Here is a 22,155-nt window from a genome sequence, read left to right as displayed (position 1 = left end):
GCTGACCTGATCCGCAATGGTCACGCCCTCTGTTGCAATTTCCTCCTATAACCATCAGACCGGTTCACAACGTATAGTAAATGGTCCTACCAATCTGCTTTTTTCTGCTAAAGAATCTCCACAAGCACAATGGGAATGGTCTCGTTTTACTTTCACTGGTTAGACAAGAACTCGGGAAACCACCTGCCTTGTTGGGTATATATGTTTGTACCCAACTGATGCTGTACACATGCATCTCCTCGACCACCGCACCATGACTGCCAAGGTAACAACGTGACTGTCTTCACCTACAGCGTCTGTTCATGTTCCGATGTTGTCAATAGGCATACAAGTTCGAGGCTGTTTCGGTGCGCCCTCACTCGTAATCTTGCTTAGTTGCGCCTTACCAACCATCTTCCTCCTTCACACAGGTGCTCCTCCTGCTGGCGCTGGTGGCAGCCGTCGCCGCCGAGGCTTCCTATGGGGTAGGTACCTCATCAAGTCGCTGAAGGGTACCGCCCACGAGGCTCTCCCGTGCAGCTCACACTCCTTCAAGGGCGTCTGGTACCCAGTGACTTCCTGAGTGACTGTGGCTGCCGGGGGAGACTCAACATTGCCGATATGACGACCACCGCCACGACCACGACCAGACACTAACAATACACTTTGCTTCCTTGCAGGACTCAGATGAATCCTATGAATCCCACGAGTCTTACGAGTCCGAAGAGCCAGCATACAATTATAACTACCAAGTGAAGGACTACTACGGCAACAATTTCGGCCACGGGGAGCAGCGATACGGCGAAGTGACACAAGGCTCCTACTACAACCACCTGCCCGACGGCCGCCTGCAGACAGTCAATTACGCGGTGGACGGCTACTCTGGCTTCCTGGCCGACGTCAACTACGAGGGCGAGGCTCACTACGACTCTGGCTCCTACGAGTCCGGCGAACACTACAGGCCGACCTACCGTGCAGGCTCTGATGAATCGGGAGAGTCCTACGAGTCCACATCGTACTACAGGCCAGGCTACTACAGACCCAGATACTCCTTCGGCTCACACGAGTCTGGCGAGTCCAGATTTGGCTTTGGCTCTGGGGAGTCTCGTGAGTCAGGAGAGTCCAGGTTCTCCTTTGGTTCAGACGAGTCCCGTGAGTCCGGAGAGTACTACAGGCCAAGGTACGGCGCGCCACGATACTATAGGCCACGATACTCCGGGCCACGGTACTACAGGCCACGATACTCCGGGCCACGGTACTACAGGCCACGGTACTACAGGCCACGGTACTCCTTTGGGTCACTGGAGTCTGGCGAGTCCAGATTTGGGTTCGGTTCTGATGAATCCATAGAATACAGGTTTGGTTCCGGCTCGAGGGAATCCCGTGAGTCCGGCGAGTCCAGGTTCTCCTTTGGTTCCGACGAGTCACGTGAGTCCGGCGAGTCCAGGTTTGGATTCGGTTCGGACGAGTCCCGTGAGTTCGGATCGTTCTACAGGCCAAGGTACGGAGGGGCACGTTTCTCCTTTGGATCCGGCGAGTCTGGAGAGTCCAGATTCGGTTTTGGTTCCGATGAGTCCGGCGAATACCGTGGTTACTACAGGCCAAGGTACTCCCGGCCCAGGTACTACAGGCCCAGGTACTACAGGCCCAGGTACTACTCCCGCAACACCAGGTACGGCCAGGGCTCCCGTAGGTCCTACAGGCCGAGATATTACCGTCGCTTCCGTGGCTTTGGGTCTGGTGAGTCCGGCGAGTCTTACAAGTACTAGACCAGCGGCGCCCCTCGCGGAGTCACGAGGAGTCAACGCCAACGCAGCGGGAACACCTCGCTCCGCCCCTCATCATACCTTCCTATTACCTGTCTTGTCTTAATCAGATCTCAATTGATATATTGTATTACGTAGAAGAATTAAATATATTTATTCTGTCAGTAAATATTCTGTTATTAGCATTCTTGTTCTTCCATCACTTTCCCAGTCCCTGCCTGCACCTCAGACCTCGCCTGGGAGAATGTGCGGTGAAATGCTGCCAAAACTGCCGCTCTCTCAACATGTCAGTCATAAAACACCGTTTGAGATATATAACAATAGTGCTTCAGAGCGTGAAAAGCCAATGAATCGTACCAATACCTACAAACAGTCATAAGTACTCTTTTCTCAGCTTACTGTATTTCTGCCTGTTATAGAAGAGTTTTCCTGTATGAGTGGAACCCACTCCTCTCCACACATGGACGGATAAGGCCCATGAACAGAATTGGGAAGCTGACTAGGGAAATGAGTTAAGTTGACAGTGACGACTCGGAACGCCTACAAACTTGATAGGAGCTGTTTTATTCAGAGATGAGATGTGAACCTTCCAGATTAGATTATCAATAAAGAACAGACCGAGGATGTTCAGTGTAGCAGAGGGGGCAGTTGAGCGTTATTGAAGAAAAGGTATTGTTATATGGAAGGTTGTGTCGAGTTCAAAGTAGAAAAGTGCAAGGTAGTATCATCAGCACAGAAATGGATAGAACAAGAAGTTTGGCTTAGATCATTGACGTATAATAGGCAGAGTGTGGGTGACATGACATGACCATCGGAAACACCACTGTTAATACTCGTAGATACAGGAGAACTGTGAACGTCAACCACAGCATTAATAACATTGTTACAAAGGAAACCCAAGATGAAGTCAGAGAAGGAAGAATCTAAACTGTAGGATGATAGTTTGGAAATCACAGCTTTGCGCAAGATTCTATCAAATGATCTTGATACGGTAAAGACAACAACAAATGTTTCACCAAAATTCCTAAAAGAGGATGACAAGACTAGTAAAGAAAGCCAGATCACAAGTAGAGTGGTCTGGACGGAATCCATTCTGGCGATCAGAAAGAAGGTTGTGAAGCAATAGATATTTAACAATATTCCTGTCAAGGATAAAAAAAAAAAAAAAAAAAAAATATATATATATATATATATATATATATATATATATATATATATATATATATATATATATATATATATATATATATATATATATATATATATATATATATATATATATATATATATATATATATATATATATATATATATATATATATATATATATATATATATATATATATATATATATATATATATATATATATATATATAAAAATAAAATAAAAATAAATAAATAAATAAAGGCAGGAAATGAAATCAAAAGGGGAAAGTTTAGGGGATAATTTTTATTTATTCATTTATATTCTTATTATTTATTCATTCCTTTATTTTTTGGAATATGGTGTTTTCTTTACCAATAACAAAATAGTTCTGCACTGCGGCTGCTCTGAGGTGCAATTAGGACTATTTTCAAATATCACTTAATTACTTAGATCTTTGTAAGTGTTCTTCCAACAGATTAAGCACAGTCTTCACTAACTATCACTCGAATCCCACGGGACTTTAAATTACCAGAAAATTTCATTAAGACTGTTAACCCCTTAAGTACTGAGGCACATTTTTACCTAGAAATTTGTGTACGATTAGATTATTTTATTGTTATTAGGAAGGGTCTATGGAGATCAGAGGGTTAATGGCCAGAGTCTTCACTATTTCAATCCCTCACATATTTCTGAAGCTGTATAAAATCACCAAACAATAAGCACAATGAAAATGGAAACGCGTCATGATACTGAAGGGGTTAAAAGAACTCTTGATACTTTTGAGAACACTGCTGCTGTTGTGCTTATGGCTGCCCGTGGCATCTAAGTGGGTCTCTTTTTTGTGTGTAATCGTTTTTGTTGCCCTTGGCCAGATTTTGCTCTCTTGCATAGAAAAGTGTTGGAAAGTTACAATCTTGTGAGCTGACCAAACACGATTACCACATGCCTGGACACTCTGCCTCTCTCTTGTGGGTTAGGTTAGGTTAGGACTGCCTCTCTCCTGTAGGTTAGGTTAGGTTAGGACACTGCCTCTCCTGTGGGTTAGGTTAGGACACTGCCTCTCTCCTGTAGGTTAGGTTAGGTTAGGACACTGCCTCTCTCCTGTAGGTTAGGTTAGGACACTGCCTCTCTCTTGTGGGTTAGGTTAGGACACTGCCTCTCTCCTGTAGGTTAGGTTAGGACACTGCCTCTCTCCTGTAGGTTAGGTTAGGTTAGGACACTGCCTCTCTCCTGTAGGTTAGGTTAGGTTAGGACACTGCCCCTCTCCTATAGGTTAGGTTAGGACACTGCCTCTCTCCTGTAGGTTAGGTTAGGACACTGCCTCTCTCCTGTAGGTTAGGTTAGGACACTGCCTCTCTCCTGTAGGTTAGGTTAGGACACTGCCTCTCTCCTATAGGTTAGGTTAGGACACTGCCTCTCTCCTGTAGGTTAGGACACTACCTCTCTCCTGTAGGTTAGGTTAGGACACTGACTTTCCTGTAGGTTAGGTTAGGACACTGCCTCTCTCCTGTAGGTTAGGTTAGGACACTGCCTCTCTCCTGTAGGTTAGGTTAGGACACTGCCTCTCTCCTGTAGGTTAGGTTAGGTTAGGTTAGGTTAGGACACTGCCTCTCTCCTGTAGGTTAAGCTAGGACACTGCCTCTCTCCTGTAGGTTAGGTTAGGACACTGCCTCTCTCCTGTAGGTTAGGTTAGGACACTGCCTCTCTCCTGTAGGTTAGGTTAGGACACTGCCTCTCTCCTGTAGGTTAGGTTAGGACACTGCCTCTCTCCTGTAGGTTAGGTTAGGACACTGCCTCTCTCCTGTAGGTTAGGTTAGGACACTGCCTCTCTCCTGTAGGTTAGGTTAGGACACTGCCTCTCTCCTGTAGGTTAGGTTAGGACACTGCCTCTCTCCTGTAGGTTAGGTTAGGACACTGCCTCTCTCCTGTAGGTTAGGTTAGGTTAGGACACTGCCTCTCTCCTGTAGGTTAGGTTAGGACACTGCCTCTCTCCTGTAGGTTAGGTTAGGACACTGCCTCTCTCCTGTAGGTTAGGTTAGGTTAGGTTAGGTTAGGACACTGCCTCTCTCCTGTAGGTTAAGTTAGGACACTGTCTCTCCTGTAGGTTAGGTTAGGACACTGCCTCTCTCCTGTAGGTTAGGTTAGGACACTGGTAGGTTACTGGTTAGGACACTGCCTCTCTCCTGTAGGTTAGGTTAGGACACTGCCTCTCTCCTGTAGGTTAGGTTAGGACACTGTCTCTCCTGTAGGTTAGGTTAGGTTAGGACACTGCCTCTCTCCTGTAGGTTAGGTTAGGACACTGCCTCTCTCCTGTAGGTTAGGTTAGGACACTGCCTCTCTCCTGTAGGTTAGGTTAGGACACTGCCTCTCTCCTGTAGGTTAGGTTAGGACACTGCCTCTCTCCTGTAGGTTAGGTTAGGACACTGCCTCTCTCCTGTAGGTTAGGTTAGGTTAGGACACTGCCTCTCTCCTGTAGGTTAGGTTAGGACACTGCCTCTCTCCTGTAGGTTAGGTTAGGACACTGCCTCTCTCCTGTAGGTTAGGTTAGGACACTGCCTCTCTCCTGTAGGTTAGGTTAGGACACTGCCTCTCTCCTGTAGGTTAGGTTAGGACACTGCCTCTCTCCTAGGTTAGGTTAGGACACTGCCTCTCTCCTGTAGGTTAGGTTAGGACACTGCCTCTCTCCTGTAGGTTAGGTTAGGACACTGCCTCTCTCCTGTAGGTTAGGTTAGGACACTGCCTCTCTCCTGTAGGTTAGGTTAGGACACTGCCTCTCTCCTGTAGGTTAGGTTAGGACACTGCCCTCTCCTAGGTTAGGCCTCTCTCCTGTAGGTTAGGACACTACCTCTTTCCTGTAGGTTAGGTTAGGACACTGCCTCTCTCCTGTAGGTTAGGTTAGGACACTGCCTCTCTCCTGTAGGTTAGGTTAGGACACTGCCTCTCTCCTGTAGGTTAGGTTAGGACACTGCCTCTCTCCTGTAGGTAGGTTAGGACACTGCCTCTCTCCTGTAGGTTAGGTTAGGACACTGCCTCTCTCCTAGGACACTGCCTCTCTCCTGTAGGTTAGGTTAGGACACTGCCTCTCTCCTATAGGTTAGGTTAGGACACTGCCTCTCTCCTGTAGGTTAGGTTAGGACACTGCCTCTCTCCTGTAGTTTAGGACACTGCCTCTTTCCTGTAGGTTAGGTTAGGACACTGCCTCTCTCCTGTAGGTTAGGTTAGGACATTGCCTCTCTCCTGTAGGTTAGAAATCATGACGAAGTTGGCTGCGTGGTGGCATGCTTTCAGTCACGGGAGGTTTCAGACCTCACCCCCTATGATCCCCAACACCCCCACGTGACAACATTCACTTTGCGGCGCGGCATGAGAGAAAATATTATCAGATTGTAAGGGAAGCTATTGTAATCTGAGATGGCATTAGTAAAGAGGTTCTGATTCCTCATCCACACAGCAATGAGCTAGTTCGTCATGAGATGCTGCCACTGAAAATATTTGAACTGACATCTCGAATCACTGACAATTTTGGAACAGAGTGATATAAATAGGTGATATAGAAGACTACCAAATACTTTCAACTTAAAGAAAGATTGGCGAATGAACTTAAACAAACGTGTACATAAACATCACCATTAACACCGATTAGTGATGCCTACACCCTATTTATTCATTGCACAAAAAAAAAAAAAGAGAAAAAAAATGCTCCTTTCACCGTTTGACTGCTTTTACTTCATCCCGGTCATAATAAAGAGACCAGTGCAGGTTTAGTGGATAATATTCAAGACATCATTCACAAAAACAGTGAGTGATGGAATATTTCAAAACTCTCACTGGCTGAAGCTGCACCTCAGGCCAGCAAAACAACCCTGACTTACTGAAGCAAAGTAACACGTGCCATTCTCTCATTATCAAGCAGTGAAGAGATAAAAAAGAAAAGAAAAACTAAATCCAATGATAAGATAGATAAATAAATACATAAATTACAAATACATAGATAAATATGGATAGATAAATAGATAGATAGATAGACAGACAGACAAACAGCTCGATAGATAAAGAATAGATCTAGATTACTAAAAAAACTAAATACAATGATATGATAGATAAATAAGTACATAAATTACAAATAGATAGAGATATAGATAGATAGATAGATAGACGGACAGACAGACCGCTCGATAGATAAAGAATAGATCTAGATAAATAAAGAATAACTAAATACAATGATGAGATAGATAAATAGATACATAAATAACAAATAGATAGATAGATAAAGATAGATAGACAGACAGACAGACAGGCAGACAGTTCGATAGATAAAGAACAAATCTAGATCAATAAAAACTAAATGAAAGAATGAATGAATGAATATATAAACAACAAAAGCGTACAAAGGAGCAAATAGCAAATAAACAGCTGACTCGAACACCTTCAGACGTGAGCAAGAAGCAAAGGTTAGATAAACACGGTGATTTCTCAATGGAACACACCAGTCTGCTCGTCTTCACCATACCTAAAGCTCCAGCCTGCCAAGTGCAAGGCTAACAATGGTGATGCAAAGACCACCACCACCACCACCACCATTACCTAACGCACTCTAAAGCAATGTCACTGTTCTTGACCTCAGCTCCTTATGAAATGGTAAATATTGAACTTAAGAAAAAAAAGAAAAAGAAGAGGATTATCAAGAATTATTACAAGTGTTATTGATAAGAATTTTGGTTAACTCTTTACTTTTATTTAGAGAACCACCTCAGCTCCTTATGAAATGGTAAATATTGAACTTAAAGAAAAAGAAAAGAACAGGATTATCAAAAGTTATTAGAAGTGTTATTGAAAAGAATTATGGGTAACTCTTTATTTTGATTTAGAGAACCAGCACTCCTCACCTCCTCTAACCTTATTTACATGCTAATATTACAGGTACTTACATGCTAACATTACAGATACTTACTTTTTATTTTCTTTTTTTATATTTTGGTACCCTTGGCTGGGCTTCTCTTATACATAAAAAAAAAAAAATCTTGCATGATGTTTCTTTGATGTGCGAGTATTCTGTATTTCCACGATTGTATTATGCTTCACCCCCTTCAATTCTTGTGGAAGTGTTGCAGAGTGGGAGGGGCGTGATTCTAGTTTTCTTTGTTACAGTGTTGCTGAGTGGGAGGGGCGTGATTCTAGTTTTCTTTGTGGGAGTGTTGCAGAGTGAGAGGGGCGCGATTCTAGTTTTCAGGTGAAGTGTTCTGTGTTACCATGACGTCAAGAAATAAGATAAAAATAATTGAATATGTAATTAATTGAAGTAAATGTGTAAATATATAAAAACATAAAGAAAAAAAAAAAAAAAAAGGTATCGTCAGTTAGAAAGGATACGTGATTCCATTATCGACGTTAACACCTTCAGTACTGGGACACATTTTTTACCTTGAGATTTGTTTACGATTAGACGATTTCATTGACATTAGGAAGGGTCCATGGAGATCAGAATGTTAATGGCCAGAGTCGTCACTATTTGAATCCCCACATAAGTTTCTGGAGCTGTGTAAAATCACTAAACAGACACGTCATGGTACTGAAGGGGTTAATTTGTAGGCAGCATACTTAAAAACAAAAAAGTCCTCATAAACTAAATCAACAAATAAAGAAAATGGAAAATAAGTAAACCAAATAAATTAATAAAAAATATAGCCCCCCAAAAAATCAGATGAAAAAAAAAAAAAACTTGAAATAAAAGAATCACGTACGCATGAACGCCTTAAGAAAGTAACACTCCACTAATCATGTACGTAACTAAGGACACACACTACCAAGGGACATGAAGGCAGCAAATTGGGTTCAGTAATACGAACGATAACAACAACAATAACACCAAACTGAAATAATAAGGCTAACGTAATCAGAGTAACTATAATAACAAGACTTTCTAATTTCACCCCCAGGAAACCAACGATGAGGTAAAACAACAGCAACAATAACAACAATATCTAACTGAAAGAAAAAGAGTAGAATGATCAAACAGTAATCATGGTAACAATAATAACAAGACTTCCTAACATTTTCCCCCAGCTGAAGTCAACAATGGGGTAAAAATAATAACAATAACAATAATGGAGGAGGAGGAGGAGGAGGTGAAGAGAAACAGGTGTAGGGAGGTGAGTTTATTCCTGACTAGTTTCGTTGGTGCTTCTTCAGGGGAATTCTCTTCATCTCCTTCTCCTCCTCCAACTTGTCTGAATGTCTTAACAATAACAATAACAACAACAATAACAGCAATATCACCCAAATGAAACGAAAAGGCTAAAATGATCAAACAGTAATCTTGGTAACAATAATAACATAACTTTCTAACATTTTATCCCCACCAGAAGTCAATAATGAGATAAAAAATACAAAAATAGCAACAACAATAACAATAACACCTAACTACAAAAAAAAAAAAAAGTAAGCTAATGGAAATAAAATTAAAACTTTCTAATATATTTTTTTTTCCCACGCAATATTGTTGACGATAAGCTAAAAAACGAGGCTGGTTCTTACCGTCACCCTTAACATTAACGAAGATGCGAGGCGGGAGAAGCACTCAGCCTCATTACAGAAGTGACACCAATAGTCCCACTGTTACAACACGTGGGTGAAAAAGAGCTCATTGAAAAGTGACACGGACTGATCTGCCTTGAAGCGGTACACACGGATAGATGAGACAGATTGAGTACTAGATGAATAGACTAGTGGATGAGTGAAATGGTGGATACACTGACTGATTGATAGACAAACAGGTAGACAGACATGATAGATAGTGTGGTATGTAGATAGACAGATAAAAGGATAAAAGCACTGTATAGGGAAGCAAAGAACACTGTATTGATAGATAGATAGATAGATAGATAGATAGACTAATAAACATATACGTAGATAAACAGAAAGATGGGTTGATAGAACGATAAAAAGACATCCAGATAGACAAAAAGGTAAATAGATACATAGACATATAGATAGATAAAAATAACAAAAAGAAGGAAAGAGAAAGAAAAAGAAGACAGATAGATAAATAAATAAACAAATAGATACATAGACATATAGATAGATAGAAATAAGAAAAGAAGGAAAGAGAAAGAAAAAGAAGATAGATAGATAAATAGATAGATAGACACACCTATATAAACACATAATGCTACACCAATCTAATAAAGCAATAAAAATCACTACCTTAGCACTTTACAACCATAAGAAGGTATTTATAGCCACACTAAAAAGCAAACAAACCCTTCATCTTTGCCAGCTCTGGTCACACTAACGCGCTCAAAAAACAGGAAAAAACGCAAAGAAAAACGGTGTAACATATTTCTTTGCAAGTCATTCATATATTACTTTCTTTTCCTGGAGAGATCACCATGTATAACACACAGCTTAGGTCAACAAACTTGTCCACGAGGCACCTTTTATATATTCGTTTTATTACCCATTCTCATTACTTCCCCCCCCCCTCCGACATACTAAAAGGAAAGTATCTCGGACATTTGAAAGTATCGTATCAATGACACGAATGAAACTGAACAGATATCTCAAAATACACATTAAAAAGGAACACTGAACTGTATATTAATTTCTATACTCCATACTATAGCACTTTTCTCCGTCAGGTATTGAATGTGTCAGGATATTCAGCCATATGACCGAAATATTGCTGCCCCATAACCCAAATCACTCACTCGCTAGCAAGAGGATTAGCGCCATCTATAGAGCAGCGAGACGGTCAATGAAAGGCGAAGTAACTCTCGCTCACTATGCTGTACAGGTAAAGGGGCTGTTTTTTCGTACCTCCTTCCTTTCAGGGCTCAGTTGTACGGTTTGAAGACAGGTTTGACGTCTATACCAACACCTGACTCACGCTCATACACAGGTGACACAAAGCACGTAACGAACACTTGTACTTTCTGAGGATCAGCTGTACACTTCCTTATAGAACAAATTTTGATATATAATTATGTTTGATTGCTATATGTTCTTTTACTGCTGGTGATATGGATACGCACACATACACACACACACACACACACACACACACACACACAGAGGGTCCAGAGAGTACTAAAAAGTGAGGGTACAGAAGCCCCACTAACCCGTGCTACAAATATACTGCTACATTCTTCTCTAAGCCGCCTCTTCAGGTCACATCTAAATAAGCTAACCTGCTGACATAAATAAACTAAAAAGGAAAAAAATATAATAATCATAGTACCGTGACATTTCGTCCTGTTAATTATTAGTTTTACAAGGGAAAAATTACTATGATCATCCTGCTTCCGACTCATTCCGGTTTTCGCCAGTCATACAAGAACGAGGCAACCAGCGTCCCCGCCGAGTATAAATACTTGTTCACAAACAGTAGATACTCACAACCAACTCGACCACCTCCACAGCACAATGACCGCCAAGGTAAGCACTGCACTGTCGCACCTTATCCACTCCACTCCTGCGATTATTTTGTGTATACGGATGTCTTGGGAACTCAAGGCCCGCCCTGGCTATACCCATCACTATCCTCACCTGCTGCCGTGCCTGCCTCACTAACCCTCTCCTCCACACAGGTGCTCCTCCTCGTGGCACTGGTGGCAGCCACCGCCGCCGAAGGACCGATTCACGATCACGATGTAAGTATCGCACCGCTTCTGTCGCCCAAAGGACCAAGACCCACCGTGTGAATTAAGACTTACTGGCAGTAAGGACGCACCACTCTGACAAACTACGGCACGTTACAACACGGCATGCTCTCCTACAGGACTTCCTTCACTGGCTGCGCCTACAAGGCGAAATTCAGGATACAAACTGTGACTTGACTTCGTGGAAATGACGACCACCGCCAAGACTGCCACTACACTCTAACCGTCCACTTCCCTTCCTTCCAGGATCCCTACGAATCCCCCAGGTCCCATGAGTCCTACGAGTCCGAGGAGCCCCGATATGCTTATAATTACAACGTCAAGGATGATTACGGCAACGACTTCGGTCACGAAGAGAAACGTGACGGCGATCTCACTGAAGGATTCTACTACAACCACCTGCCGGACGGCCGCCGGCAGAAGATCAAGTACGTGGTGGACGGCTATTCTGGCTACGTGGCCGACGTCAGCTACGAGGGCGAGGCTCACTACGACTCTGGCTCCTACGAGTCCCAAGGATACCGAAGACCAGTCTACCGAGCAGGCTCTCATGATTCGGGCGAGTCCAGGTTCGGTTTTGGTTCTGGTGGATCAGACGAGTCCAGATTCAGTTTTGGTTCCCGAGGTTCTGACGAATCCCGCTCCAACTCGCGGTCCCGTGAGTCAGATGAATCTAGGTTTGGTTCTGGTGGATCAGATGAGTCCCGCTTCAACTCACGCTCTCGTGAGTCCCGTGAGTCAGGTGAGTCCAGGCTTGGATTTGGTCGCCGCGGATCCGATGAGTCCAGATTCAACTCGGACTCTCGTGAGTTAGGTGAGTCCAGGTTTGGATTTGGTCGCCGCGGATCCGATGAGTCCAGATTCAACTCGGACTCTCGTGAGTCAGGTGAGTCCAGGTTTGGATTTGGTCGCCGCGGATCCGATGAGTCCAGATTCAACTCGGACTCTCGTGAGTCAGGTGAGTCCAGGTTTGGATTTCGTCGCCGCGGATCCGATGAGTCCAGATTCAACTCGGACTCTCGTGAGTCAGGTGAGTCCAGGTTTGGATTTCGTCGCCGTGGATCCGATGAGTCCAGATTCAACTCGGACTCTCGTGAGTCAGGGGAGTCCAGGTTTGGATTCGGTCGCCGAGGATCTGACGAGTCCCGCTTCAACTCAGGCTCCCGTGAGTCTGATGAGTCTGGTAGCAGCTACGGGTCTGGTGGGTCAGGTGAGTCACGGTCTCGGGAAGGCTCGGGAGAGTTCCGACGATTCCGTTCAGGCAGAAGGTCTGGTGAAGGTTTCTTCCTGGACAGCTACCAGCCACAGATCCTCTACAGTCCTGCCTATGACATTCGTAAGTAACGCGGGAACCCGCCAGTGATGTCACCTTGACCAGTACTTGTCATATCATCCGTCGCAACCAGCATGTCACTGCACGAGTATCTGGCTCCTCGCCCTTCATCTGCTTGTATCCTTCATGCCTTGCACCACTTACGAAAAAGAACAACACTACGCATCTGTAAGCACACTGTTCGACAAATGTGTTCATCGGTATCATTGGTTGTCATCTGTGTAATGAAGATGTACGATTGTGATAAACATGCAAAAAAAAAAAAAAAAAAAAAAAAAACTTTAATTTTCCGCTGACCTTAAAAACAATGAAAACTCGATAAACAGCGAACAAAAACAATGAGATTATAATCAGTGGTGCTATTGTACCCTTTAGCAGGAACAGGTTTCAGAAAACCAAAACACCAAATGTACAAAAAAGCCGGAATGGTTGTGCAAGCGTGACTGGTGAGAGCCACGCCTGCTGTTCCTCCTCCACAACACTGGCACAGGTGTTTCAATATCAATGATCTTTTCACAATTGTTACTACTGCTACGACTGCTGTTGCTGTTACTACTACTACTACTACTACTACTCCTACTACTACTATTTCTGCCACCACAGCCAGTAAAAGTGAGGCATCTTCTCTATGACACATTAAACCTTCATGAACAAGCCTTCTCACGCAGCGGCAGGAGTGACAAGTGAGTCTGAGGAGGCCCTGCGTGTACTGCCCATGCTCAGCTAACACAGGCTGACAAGTGCTGCCCTGTTCCCTGTCCAGTGAGGAGAAGGTTCTGTGCGTGCTAACCTTTTACCTCTCTCACTTGACACCCGCCGCGTTATTGTAAAGTTTCCCATAAGATTCGTTTTCTTTGAGTCAGTTATTGTCTTTATTTATTAACATATTCTTTAGCTTCCCTTCCATCGTGTGGCATGGGGCAGCAACTCGGCGTCAAGGTGAAAATGGATCTGTTGTTGTTGAGAATACTAAGTTTGATAATAACACATTGTTAACATGGCCATTATCACTTCCTAGAAAAATGATCTACACAGTAATTTCAGCACACACACACACACACACACACACACACACACACACACACACACACACACACACACACATTAGAATTATATAAAACTATTTTTCTGCTCTCACTGCATATAATTTTCAATTAAAACCGTTTGTCTTAGGAGTTCCGACTCAACAGCCCATGCCTGACATATTTCTTGATTGTAAATCTGCCTGTATTCCTTAAAAATGGCAATAAACTATACTTACTTACTTACTTACACACACACACACGGTAGCTCAGTGGTTAGAGCGCTGGCTTCACAAGCCAGAGGACCGGGGTTCGATTCCCCGGCCGGGTGGAGATATTTGGGTGTGTCTCCTTTCACGTGTAGCCCCTGTTCACCTAGCAGTGAGTAGGTACGGGATGTAAATCGAGGATTTGTGACCTTGTTGTCCCGGTGTGTGGTGTGTGCCTGGTCTCAGGCCTATCCGAAGATCGGAAATAATGAGCTCTGAGCTCGTTCCGTAGGGTAACGTCTGGCTGTCTCGTCAGAGACTGCAGCAGATCAAACAGTGAAACACACACACACACACACGTCTCAGCCCTACCCGAAGATCGGTCTATGAGCTGTGAGCTCGCTCCGTAATGGGGAAGGCTGGCTGGGTGACTAGCAGACGACCGAGTTGAATTACACACACACACACACAACTTCCAATTTACATCATCGAGAAGTGAGCATTAGCGGAGAAGAAGGCGGAGGAGAAAGGATCATGCACTTAACCGGAGACTAACAAAAAGTGGTAACCGAGGCACCGAGGCACGGGGTAAGTGGTGACGGTTCTTGTGACCTTGTGTTGGCTTTTTCTTGCGTGAGAGGCGGGGCTTTGCTTACCGCCTCCCGTGTGGCGTCCAGTGCCGGTGCAGGGGGAGAAAGACAGTGAGAGGCGAGCGCTGTTCCTGATACTGTGTGTGTGTGTGTGTGTGTGTGTGTGTGTGTGCTGTTTACCTCCCTATTTCTTACTTTTTACCTGCTATGCATTGGTCTGGTATTGTGTTCGCGCTTACATTATTTTAGTACTTCTTCAGTTTTTTCCTGTATTAGTTATAGCTTAGAGTTTGTTGTTCACCTCACTCTTGCTTACTTGTACACTGGGCTGGTGGTGTCTTCATATGTGTAGTATATATAATAGTGCTTATCCTCTTTTCTCCTGTTCTATTTGTTACTTGTAAGAATTTCGACGCTTTTGAGATAGTTATCTATACCTGGCGTCATCTTAGTACTGGGACACATTTTCATATTCATTGGCGATTTTATACAGTTTCAGATACTTATGTGGGGATTAAAAGAGTAAAGACTGTGGCCATTTATCTTTTGACCTCCACAGACCCTTCCTAAGGCAAATAAAATCGTCTAATCACACCCAAACTCATAGAAAAATGCGTCTCGGTATTGAAGGAGTTCAGGCTTAAATAATAGAAAAAAAACTTGTGTACCCGTGTGTGTGTGTGTGTGTGTGTGTGTAATTCACCTCGGTCGTCTGCTGGTCACCCAGCCAGTCTTCCCCATTACGGAGCGAGCTCAGAGCTCATAGACCGATCTTCGGGTAGGACTGAGACCACATCAACACACAACGGGAAAGCGAGGCCACAACCCCTCGAGTTACATCCCGTACCTATTTACTGCTAGGTGAACAGGGGTTACACGTTAAGAGGCTTGCCCATTTGCCTCGCCGCGCCGGGATTCGAACCCGGCCCTCTCGATTGTGAGTCGAGCGTGCTAACCACTACACTACGCGGTGTGTGTGTGTGTGTGTGTGTGTGTGTGTGTGTGTGTGTGTGTGTGTGTGTGTGTGTGTGTGTGTGTGTGTGTGTGTCGCTTTATACCCTTCAGTACCATGACGTGTTTTCCTATTCATTCTGGTTATTATTTAGTGATTTTGTACAGCTTCAGACACTCATGTACAGATTAAAATAGTGAAGACTGTGGCCATTAATCTTCTGACCTTCATAGACCCTTCCTAATGTCAATAAAGTCAATAAAATCGTCTAATCATACCCAAAACTCAAGGTAGAAATGCGTTCCAGTACTGAAGGGGTTAAGATGGTCATATGGCACAGAATTATTAAAGAGGCCAAGATCCGCTACCAGTAACATTAACCCTCTCTTTATAAATGAAAACAAGATACAATAGCAACGCGTTATGTATTGGAGAGCTCAGGAATGGCAACACTTCCTGAACACAACGGCCGAAGAGAATGTGGTCAGGATTAACTGAACATTACAAAGGGACACAGAGGAAGGTTTTAAAAGTCTGTCTCATAACATTTGTATCACCTTGATGCTGAACTGCAGTGAACTTTTAGACACACACACACACACCATTTCCTGTCCTGGGCGCCACTTTCAGGTAATGACGGTGTACCTGTGAGGCTCAAAATGTGACAGAAGTTCATTGCATTTCGAGAAAGTATGTATGAGAGGGAGATATGAAAAAAAAAACTAGTGTGACTTTCATCTCTCTCTCTCTCTCTCTCTCATACCACAATGATCACATACGTATAACACATTACAACAACCATCACTGTTCAAACACTCCAAATATCTCCAAAACATAAACAAAACAATACTACCACCACCATTACCACCACCACCACCACCACCACCACCACCACCATCATCACCACCACCAGTACCACCACCAGTACCACCACCAGTACCACCACCACCACCACTACAGTTCCAAGCATACAACGTAGACAAATATTGACCTACAACACCGGCCTTGTTAGCGGGCGCGAGGAGAAAGGTCCGAGCCTATCTTTGTGGAGTGGGCCGAGGATCGAGGCTCACAAATCAAGGAGTCGCACGCAGACTGAACACGAAAGGTCTTGAGAATCATTTACATATTGTAGGTCTGGCAAAAAGAAGATTCATACAGAGTTTATTGGCCTTAGACCAAGTAAGCCGGTTCGGTGAGCTGCTGAAGAGGATCTCACCCTATCACCTCGCCGCGCCGCCAACCACCTGCATCACCACAGCCGGTTCTGGTGAGGAAAAAAGTCTTCTTTCACTGCCTAACCTGAATGTAGACGTCTAGATCCAGGACACAAGGCCGCGCAGTGCCACTTACTGAAAGCAAAATTATTCCTGCGCTTTACTATTCCTATAAGAACCGGAGACACCGGTTGCCGGCTCTGACTGAACTCTCATATAAATTCCTTCTGCCTCTCACGTTCGTCACAACCTCTTCTGCCGTCACAGCACAATGACCACCAAGGTACCGCACCGTCACAGTCTCGCCGTCATCCTCCTGCATTTTTCAAATATTGCCTGTAAGTGTCCCTCACTTCTCCCACCTTCCCCTCCACCACTCCACTAATTGTCCTCCTCCTCCCACAGGTGCTCCTCCTCCTGGCCCTGTTGGCAACCACCGCCGCCGATGGACGGTCCCGAGAGGTAAGTACTTTGCCACATCTTCGCCTGGAGGGGAGTCATGGGGCTTCCTGACACTGACGAAGGACGTCTGATCCCTGGGTTCCACACATCGCCTACACTCATCTGAAGGCGCTTGTTTCCCCGAGACTTGCTGTACAGGCTGACGCACCATGACGCAAAGGCCACAAGTACCCAGACCCACCAGACAGAGTGGCCGCGTCACTCCAACCAAAGAAAACGGAAGATTCAGCGGGAACAGTGATAGATTCATGAACCTTGCACTCCAGAGCATGAGGAGCTACGCTGACAAACATAACACAGGACAATGAGTAGAAACTTCCCAGCCTGTTATTACTACGACCACACCGCTGCTCTGCCCACCGACACACACCAAGGCACCTCTCTAATGACCCTTCCTCTTCCTGCAGAACCACTATGACGGGTACCGGGACGACCCTCAGTATGAGTACCACTACGGCGTGCAGGATAACTACGGCAACAGCCACGGCAAGCAGGAGTCTCGGAACGGGGGGCGCATCGACGGCTCCTTCTACGTGCACCTTCCTGACGGCACCATGCAGAAGGTGTACTACTACGTGGACGGCAACTCTGGCTTCGTGGCCGACGTGCAGTACGACAGGGCCCACTACGGCAGTGACGAGAGGTTCCACGACAGTCCTGAGCGTGGCGAGAGGCGGGGCCGCTACAGGTCAGGGAAGACTCGAATGAATACGGCGATCGAAGCTGACTGACTGATTGATTTACAGATTAATCGTTAAGCTGCAGCATCAACGGGTTCTTGTGGTACAGGTACAGGTAACGGTACAAGTATTGACAGGATGGATGCTTTACCTGGTGTAGGCGTATGTGTTATGTTACTCCATGTTTACGCTTCGTACTAATGTTTTTCTGCACGTCATCAGCACTCCTTCACCATTTCATCCTGCGTCACCGTCACCGTCGTCACCACCGTCACCAGCACCACGCACTAGTCATGTAATGCAAAATGTATATCTTTACTATAAAAAATACTCAAATGAAAGCTTGATTTTTTACTTCCCTCAGAGCTCGCATCCTCCTTCTCTTCCTCCTCATCTTCTTGAAAAAAAAAAAAAAAAAAAAAAAAATCTTTGCTTTTGCCTCTTCTAAGTTGTCACATTTTTTTCTTCCTATTCCTCCTTCTCCATACACGTTCATATCTTACTCCTCCTAATCTTCCTCCTTCTCCTCTTCTTCTTCCTCCTGTTCCTCATCTTAAGGCTCTTCCGCTTCCTCCTGACTCATCTCTCCTCTTCTTTCTCCTCCTCTATCCTCCTTCTCTTTACACTATCAAGCAGTGTAGGTTATCACAGGCAACCTTGTAAAGGCCACAATCAGTGCTGGTGTTTGCTCTTCCTTTGTGTTCCTCTTCCTTCTCGCAGACAGCCTTGCTCCACAGCCGCTGAGTCATGTACACCCCAAACCACTCCTTCATAGAAATCCCCGGAACTTTTACATCTTCTTTTAAAATGTCCACACACACACACACACACACACACACACACACACACACACACACACACACACACACACACACACACACACACACACACACACACACACACACACACACACACACACACACACACACACACACACACACACACTCTCACTCACTCTCACACACACACACACACACACACACACACACACACACACACACACACACACACACACACACACACACACACACACACACACACACACACACACACACTCTCTCTCTCTCTCTCTCTCTCACACACACACACACACACACACACACCGCGTAGTGTAGTGGTTAGCACGCTCGACTCACACTCGAGAGGATCCGGGTTCGAGTCCCGGAGGCGGCGAGGCAAATGGGCAAGCCTCTTAATGTATGGCCCCTGTTCACCTACCAGTAAATAGGTACGGGATGTAACTCGAGGAGTTGTGGCCTCGCTTACTACTACTATTACTACTACTACTACTACTACTACTACTACTACTACTACTACTACTACTACTAGAACAACAACTACAATAATTACTACCTCAGTCTTATTGATGCTATTTGTTAACCTCTTCCATATTTACTACTTTTACTGTACTGTTACGGTTAAGACTTCCAATTATAACTACCTTTTTTGTTTTTATTATCTTTTTATATGAAAGATTATATAATTAACTAATCATTCTGATGGCGCATTTTCCTTTCCACAATGTTGATGATGAGATTTCTAGAGTTGTTGTAAATCAAAATGATGGCAATACCATGCCTATTTTAGACCAATTTAATGTACATCCCTTTGATTTTGAGTATGATAGATATGATGACACTAGTGTTAATGTTTTTCTAAATAATTTAAATGATATACGCATTCCTAATTCACAATATTTAACAATGGACGATAATTTTCCTATTGATAACAAACAAACATTTACCATTTTAACTATGAATATTGCCAGTGTGTCGTCGAATCTTCAAAAATTCTCAGATCAGATTCTAAGCATTAGTAATATTGTTTTTGATGTTATTGGTTTTTTCAGAAACGCGACTTGATACTGATCTTGCACCTCTTTTCAAAATACCTAATTACTCCATGCACGCGATGCACCGCAACAGACATGGTGGTGGTGGTGTTATGTATGTGCGTGAGGTGTACACCTCGGTGTTGTTACGGGACTTATGTTTATGTGAGCCCTTTTTGGAGTGTGTGTGTGTCAGGGCTAAAGATGGTAATCAAAAGTATTTTTTAGCATCTGTTTACCGACCACCTAATGGTAATTTTCCTGATTTTATTAATGCTATGTACAATATTCTTGAATGCATTAGTAGTGACAACTATAAAGCTGTGTATTTCTTTGGTGACTGGAATATTAATCTTTATAATCACAATAATCATGTTAATGAGTTTAGAAATTTAATGTTTAACTTTTCTTTGTTACCAACAACTACGAAGTCTACCAGAGTTGCCAATAATGCTACTTCACTTATCGATCATATTTGGTCCAGTCAAACTGAGGGTAACATAGATAATTATATTATATATACTGACATCTCTGACCACTTTCCAGTTGTTTCCCGTTTCCAAGTGTGCATCACCCCGACTCAGCCTGCGAGCCGAGTGTTCAGGAGAATGTTCAGCTCTAGAAACATGAGGACCTTCGTGGATGGTGTAGCGCGGCTGGGTTGGGATGATGTACTTCGGAGTGACTGCCCTAATTCAGCATTTAATATTTTCTCTGACAAAATTAATAATATTTTTCAGAATAACTTTCCATTTAAGTGTATTAAGAACAAAATTAAGAATACTACTTCTTATTTAACATCTGGGTTAATAAATAGTATTAAAGAAAAACAGACTCGCTAAATTATCTATTAAATGACCACTTACTTACAGAAATAGGTATAAAAATATAGAATTTTTAACATTATTACTAAGAAATGCTAAGAATGAGTATCATAAAAGACAACTCAAAAACAATCAAGGTAATACTAAAGAATCATGGAAAATAATTAATGAAATTTTGGGACGAGGGAAACAATCTGATAAGTCTATTAACCTTGAGTCTATTCCAGACTGTGACACTGCTAATGCATTCAACAATCATTTTATTAATATTGTTGACAATACAATGAATAATACCATCGACTCTGATGCTACTAGAGACTTTAGTAGTTATCTTAATCAATCATCTGTGTTCTCCTTATATTTATTCCCCTGTGACGCGTTAGAAATTAAAGGGTATATTAATTCATTAAAATCAAACTCTGCTGGTTATGATGAGTTTACTGCAACCATATTAAAGCAAACTATAAACCATATTTCGACCTCTCTCTCTCACTTAATAAATTTATCTTTTCGTTATGGCATATTTCCTGACAAGTTAAAAATTGCTAAATCTTTACCATTGTACAAATCAGGCTGTAAATCTAATATTAATAATTATAGGCTTATATCAATTCTTCCTGTCATCAGTAAGATATACGAAAAAGCTATTGCATTTAGACTTACTAATTTTTTGGAGAATAATAATCTATTGTCGAGTTCTCAATTTGGTTTCAGAAAAAAAATATTCAACTCAATCTGCCCTGTTACATTTTGTTTCAAAGGTTTACTCTGAATTAGATAAGAAGTCTCATGTTGCTGCTGTTTTCTTAGATATCTCGAAAGCTTTTGATTCCTTAAGTCATCATATTTTACTTGCTAAATAATAAAAATATTGGTTTGAGGGGACCTGCATATAACTTAATTGAAAGCTATCTAACTGGGCGCAAGCAATTTGTATTTTGTAATGGTGTTTATTCTGATTATAAATCTATAAAATATGGTGTACCTCAAGGTTCTATACTGGGCCCTATTCTGTTTTTATTTATATAAATGACATAATTAATTCTACTAACAATGTCCATTTCACTATGTATGCCGATGACACAAGCCTTATTGTCACAGGTAATGACCTTCATTCTCTCCACTTTAAATTATCTCAGGTTCTGAATCACATCAATAATTGGATCAAGGCTAACAAGTTAAATTTAAATGTTAACAAAACTAATGTCATGTTATTTCAAAATAGATCGTTATCATTTGAGCTGGCTCCTGTAATGCTGGATCTGAATATTGTTCATCGTGTCCACACAACAAAATTTCTAGGGGTAATAATTGATGATCATTTGAATTGGAGGGAGCATATTGTTAATTTAACTATTACTCTATCTAAAACTGCAGGAATCATGTATCGTATTAGACATAACCTTACTCTCGAATCCATGATAATTCTATATTATACTTTGTTTTACTCTAAACTCATGTATTGCATATCTGTTTGGGGTTGCA

At 43.0% G+C, this 22,155-nt stretch overlaps 3 protein-coding genes across 3 annotated transcripts; all 3 read left to right on the top strand.

Annotated features, from left to right (window-relative positions):
- Positions 1-209: 209 nt before the first annotated feature.
- LOC123501315 (pro-resilin-like) lies at positions 210-1,930 on the top strand. Its single transcript, XM_045250078.1, has 3 exons — positions 210-265; positions 411-464; positions 660-1,930. The coding sequence occupies exons 1-3, from the start codon at positions 230-232 to the stop codon at positions 1,746-1,748; spliced, it is 1,179 nt and encodes a 392-aa protein (XP_045106013.1). The 5' UTR covers positions 210-229; the 3' UTR covers positions 1,749-1,930.
- Positions 1,931-11,267: 9,337 nt separating this feature from the next.
- On the top strand, positions 11,268-13,219 carry LOC123501314 (filaggrin-2-like). The gene is made up of 3 exons (XM_045250077.1): positions 11,268-11,326; positions 11,479-11,541; positions 11,797-13,219. The coding sequence occupies exons 1-3, from the start codon at positions 11,315-11,317 to the stop codon at positions 12,892-12,894; spliced, it is 1,173 nt and encodes a 390-aa protein (XP_045106012.1). The 5' UTR covers positions 11,268-11,314; the 3' UTR covers positions 12,895-13,219.
- A 3,839-nt stretch (positions 13,220-17,058) lies between these two features.
- Positions 17,059-18,356, top strand: LOC123501312. The gene is made up of 3 exons (XM_045250076.1): positions 17,059-17,156; positions 17,279-17,335; positions 17,743-18,356. The coding sequence occupies exons 1-3, from the start codon at positions 17,145-17,147 to the stop codon at positions 18,064-18,066; spliced, it is 393 nt and encodes a 130-aa protein (XP_045106011.1). The 5' UTR covers positions 17,059-17,144; the 3' UTR covers positions 18,067-18,356.
- The last annotated feature ends 3,799 nt before the right edge of the window (positions 18,357-22,155 follow it).

Source organism: Portunus trituberculatus, chromosome 9 (genome assembly GCF_017591435.1).
Source record: "Portunus trituberculatus isolate SZX2019 chromosome 9, ASM1759143v1, whole genome shotgun sequence".
NCBI lineage: Eukaryota > Metazoa > Arthropoda > Malacostraca > Decapoda > Portunidae > Portunus > Portunus trituberculatus.
This window is presented reverse-complemented; position numbering and strand designations above follow the sequence as displayed.